Source organism: Cupressus sempervirens, chromosome 1 (assembly GCF_028749045.1).
Source record: "Cupressus sempervirens isolate cs-2001-9-10 chromosome 1, ASM2874904v1, whole genome shotgun sequence".
NCBI lineage: Eukaryota > Viridiplantae > Streptophyta > Pinopsida > Cupressales > Cupressaceae > Cupressus > Cupressus sempervirens.
Genome location: NC_143118.1, coordinates 21,122,357 through 21,127,172, shown reverse-complemented (window position 1 = coordinate 21,127,172; position 4,816 = coordinate 21,122,357). Strand labels below are relative to the sequence as shown.

The 4,816-nt window shown below is 37.8% G+C and overlaps 1 protein-coding gene across 1 annotated transcript; it reads right to left on the bottom strand.

Annotated features, from left to right (window-relative positions):
• Nucleotides 1–221: 221 nt before the first annotated feature.
• LOC149575959 (uncharacterized) lies at nucleotides 222–4,480 on the bottom strand. Its single transcript, XM_089816107.1, has 3 exons — nucleotides 3,337–4,480; nucleotides 1,001–1,107; nucleotides 222–877 (listed from the first exon to the last, which is right to left on the bottom strand). The coding sequence occupies exons 1-3, from the start codon at nucleotides 4,174–4,176 to the stop codon at nucleotides 778–780; spliced, it is 1,047 nt and encodes a 348-aa protein (XP_089672233.1). The 5' UTR covers nucleotides 4,177–4,480; the 3' UTR covers nucleotides 222–777.
• Nucleotides 4,481–4,816: the final 336 nt, after the last annotated feature.

Sequence of the window (4,816 nt, the reverse complement as noted above, 5' to 3'; positions counted from 1 at the left end):
AGTACACTCTAAAATATATGTTTTGGATTAGTAGAAGCAGAGAGTCAGAAAGGGCCCAGACCCTTGTACACACAGAAAAAACACAAGTACAACAGAGGTACAAATGACAACCAAGTGAAACAACTGAAGCAAAACTAAAAGATCAGCATCAAACAAATAACCAACCCAAATCAGGGTGGTTTGAAAGCAAAATGCTCTGGAGATTGCTGTTTCATACTGAATGAAACTCTAAAATATATGTTTTACTTAATATATTAAGTAGACTTGCAACAAAAACTTGAATGCTTAATCCAATCTTCAGGATTTCTCTTGTGATTCTCTGTTTTGCCAACTTAAATTGTAAGACAAACATTAAAAGGAACTAGTAGTTATGACTGCATGAGTCTTTACTCTCTTTACAGAACTAAATGGGAATTATATACATAAATTGATCTTTGTTTTACTGGAAGTATCAAAGCTTGGTGATTCAGAAAATGGAATTTAGTTTTACCAAGCCATTTTCTTCCTTCCTACCGAAGGAAACACAAAATCAAATCTAGTAGAACAAAGTTATGCTTCCAACAACATAATGCAATGATGCCACCCTCAATGGCCATTGTAAAAAGGCTCTAAATCCCTTACTTCCAGTGAATCTCTGAGTTATCTACAGTTACAACAGGAGGACTAAAGTACATTCAAGGATGACTGGTAATGGACTCAGAAGTTGCAACCAAAAATGACTTGCCTTGAAAAGACAGAGACATTCCCAAAATCTATATTACCGAATTTCAATTGAAGTCAATGACCTTTCGTGTCTTCTCTATTAGTCCTCCTTGCAGATTTACCCTTTTTGTTGGAGAAACTGGGCCAACAACCTTTCATCTGGGGTTCAAAGTCTCTGCATTTGAGGAAAAGAAAATGTCATAAATATCTTCTTACCAAATATTAAAGGGATATTTAAGAAGTCTTGTTTTGAATTGGAAAATGAAATGTTGCAATATGTTACATGATTTTCAGTTACCTCTCATCGTATGGTATATCCATGCAAGTTGCCCGGCATCTTCGTCCTTCTGGGGTATCTGCAATAGCCTCCTTGACACAATTGCTACAGTATATCTTTTCACATGCCTGGATGCAGAATCAAACAGACTGTTAGTATTTTTTATTAAGAGTTAAAAACAACTGCTTTCTACTCAGCAATTTGAAAGCAAGGGGCACTGAGACACTACTAATGTGAAAGCACATCCACTATGTAAGCCAGATTGTAATGCTGTACAGAAATACTCGTTACGTGTTAATACGGCTACATACTTTTCCAAATTTCTACTGTCATGGGACAGCGATGAGAAACAAGAGATGTTGATGGCCACATAATTTTACAAACTTCTACAATCATGGGCCAGAGATGAGAACAAGATGGTGATGGTCACATAATTTTACAAACTTCTACTATCACGGGCCAGAGATGAGAAACAAGAGATGTTGATGAATCTACAGAGATGCCGCATAAATGTGCATTTTGAACTGACATGCTTATAAATTGATGTCTAAAAACTGATAAAGTAGAAAATATAGAGAGATGTTACTCTGCTATGGCCTTACTATTGACATATAAGATATGAAACACTAAATGATAGAATAAATATGCGAGGAATCACACAACTAATTTGCTGTAGTCTAGAAGATCTTCTTGAGAAACAACAAGATGGCATTAATAATTATAGCACCTACAGAAAAATTAAAGGCTTCACACTCAAAGCCTAAAAATGTTTGATTCACAGTTAGATCAGTTCTTGGTGCAGAACTTCCCTCTTAATATATTGTCTTTTACCTGGACAAAACATGAATACAAATGTCTGATCTGTGTGTTTGATATAGGTATTGTATCCTAGCCTTGCATCCGTTATCACAGGTAAGTTTCATCTAAATCATATTCTTTATCTTTCTTTGAGGATGCTAAAGTAATTTATATCTGCTTGAGAATACAGTGTGATTTTTACAAGATTGGAATATATTCTAACTTACATGAAAAAAATATTAACCTTCGACAGGTTCAATACCATGAGATAGAAAAGCCAGAATAACAAAAAAAAATTGCAATGCAGAAATAGTTCTCTAGACTGTATAAATCTAGCAGTGATAAAAATCAATGGGTACATAGCAAAAAGGGCCCGAGATCAACTTCAAAGAAATAGTTGATCTTGTTTGAACTACATTTTGATTACTCTTAACCTTCAGAAAAGCTGTACAGCTTAAACAAGCCTAAGACACTGAACTTAAACAGAAAGCATGAGGATAAATCCAGAGTGAAACTCATCCAGTTATTGACATCTACAGTTTGAATTACATCCACTATCATTTGAATATGTCCTTCCTGGAGATAGCTCCTCACAACTAACTGCAACGATTAATACTTTCACTGATAACAATTTGCGATAAACAAACAAGCCAGATTTCATACATGTTAATCTGGCCAATAAAGACTCATGTCAATGTAAGGTGAAGATCTGCTAATTGAGGTGTGCCCAGTCTGAAAAAGGGCCTTAAATGTCCTGTAAAACATGTAATACCAGGTGATATATTACCTAGGGGTAAGAATAGATAATAAGAATGAGGTAACATAGCATCTTGTGCATGACTAAGTAGATGATGATTGTGCCTGTTAAGATAGCACGCAACTGCTTGACACACAAAACCAGAGGTCTGTGTCAAGTTTCAACCATGAAGATTTAGACCATTACAAAGTGCACCTTCTCAATGGCTGTCCGAGGGTATCATGGAGAACAACTTCTAAACTGTAATCACCTAGAGCAATAGTTGCCCCCTGACAGATTCATTGGGTTAAATTGATCATTTAGAAAAAGCATGCTTTGTCCTGTATTATGATTTTGGAGCCATTTGGAAGTCTGCCCTTTCATTTCCCGTATTATGTAAACAATCAATGAAGGACCCGTTTTCACAAGAGCATAAATGGCTTGAAAAATTGTTCTAGCTTGTTTCGATGAATACATATGTTTCTCAGACACCTACAAAATTGTATGCACTCTATCTAAAATACGGAAAAGTAAACCTTGTATAAATTCTATCCCATGTCAAGTAAAATTGTACTTGCTCAAACAGTTGCATGCCCTGATCACCTCTATATGCAATAAAAAGTATAGGGTGATGTCTAGATCATATTGAAGGACAACTGATCTTGTTCGTAAACAAATGAGTTCCATTCAATTCAACAATTACTAAATAGAAGCTGAATGTATTGCTGTATATCTAAAACAGAAAGTATCCTAAAATCCTAGTTCATTCTTATAGTACTATTCACCAAATTTCACAACAATAATAGTTGAAGAGAAGCATCACCTGGCAGTTTGTCTTGAAGAAAACAGCGTACCCTGAACAGGCGGAGCATCTTCTTGAATTGTTTGGTTTAGCCTCAATGGGGCTGCCTATGAAAGGGGAATCAGACTGGCCAGAATAAGGCCCAGGAGAAACCTTAGAGAAACTATTGCAATGAGAAAGCTCAGCGTCCTTAGGTGGTCTGACCCGAAATAGAGACATCAAGAAGTTTCTATGGTGCAATGGCTTGGTGATATGCTTTGAATGATTCTTACCAGAATGCTCACTATTCCGCCTAGAAGAATTGGGAGACGTTGGCCTGGAAGGAGGAGGAGTGGAGCGGACTGTTAGACTGGTTGGAACAAATATATTCAACAAAACATGCTTTTGATAGTTGCTCTTATTCCCACCAGCCCTTGCCGCCTTTTTCATCTTGGATCCACCATTAATGGAGTTGGGTCCTTCAGAACTAGTCCTCTGTTTGTCTATGGCAGTCCTCTGGTCAACCAGATCCTTGAGAGACAATTCATAGGCAGACTCGGGCATACCTTCATACAATTTCATGAGCTCTTGCCTCCCCCTGGCGATTTCTTGAGCCCGAATCGTCATGGGGTGGGAAATACTAGACATGGATGAGCCAGGCCTCCAAAGGGGAGGAGAGAAATCGTTTTCATCATCTTCCGCCTCACGCTCTGCAACCATTCTTGCCCATGAGAAAGTCAAGCCCGGAGGGCTCGAAGCCCCATCACTGCTCCTTGCAGGAGACCTGGGAAACTTTATCTCCGTAGAATTCATGAAGGTGGGGCTGCTCCCCCCTTCAGGTGACAACTCTTCTTTATCCCTCTTCTCATCAACACCCAGCATCCCTTATACAGTATAGAAACTCTTTAGTCCTAATTTCATATATCCCGTGAATACCCAGTTGAATCTTATACCAGATATATCCAGAGAGTACCCTATTGAGTTCTAATTTCATACATCCAGTGAATACCCTGTTGAATCTATTATCATATATCCAGTGAATACCCTATTGTGTCCTAATTTCAAAATATCCAATCTTTACCCTGTCGAATCTAATATTTTCGTGTATCTGGTGACTACCCAATTGAATCTAATTTCAGATAGCCAGAGAACACCCGGTTGAATATATTTTTTTCACATATCCAGTGACTAACCTGTTGAATCTAATACCATATATCCAAACGAATATAAAGGTACGGTGCACACTGATAACAGATCTGTGGGGTTTTCAAATGCATGAATGGAAGGGGTAAGAAGTACCTAACATAGTCTTGGCGTGTGGGGAAAATATGGGAGGTAAGTAATGGGGTTATGTTGACATGGATGGTGTTGATTTCTGATGTTCTTGTGCAAGTGTGAATAAAACACTGGTTATGTTGTCATCATTGATGATGAAAGGATCAGATGTGTCAGAGCTTCTGGAAGCGCACGAGCGCTTATACGGACTTGTTTAAGTCTTCTTTATTTACTTATTAGTCTCCGT

Coding starts and splice junctions, on each gene's coding strand:
- LOC149575959 (XM_089816107.1), bottom strand. CDS start 4,176: ATGCTGGGTGTTGATGAGAAGAGGGATAAAGAAGAGTTGTCACCTGAA. Junction 1,108..3,336: donor TCTTCAAGACAAACTGCCAG/GTGATGCTTCTC, acceptor TTCTGCATCCAG/GCATGTGAAAAGATATACTG. Junction 878..1,000: donor GATATACCATACGATGAGAG/GTAACTGAAAAT, acceptor CCTCAAATGCAG/AGACTTTGAACCCCAGATGA.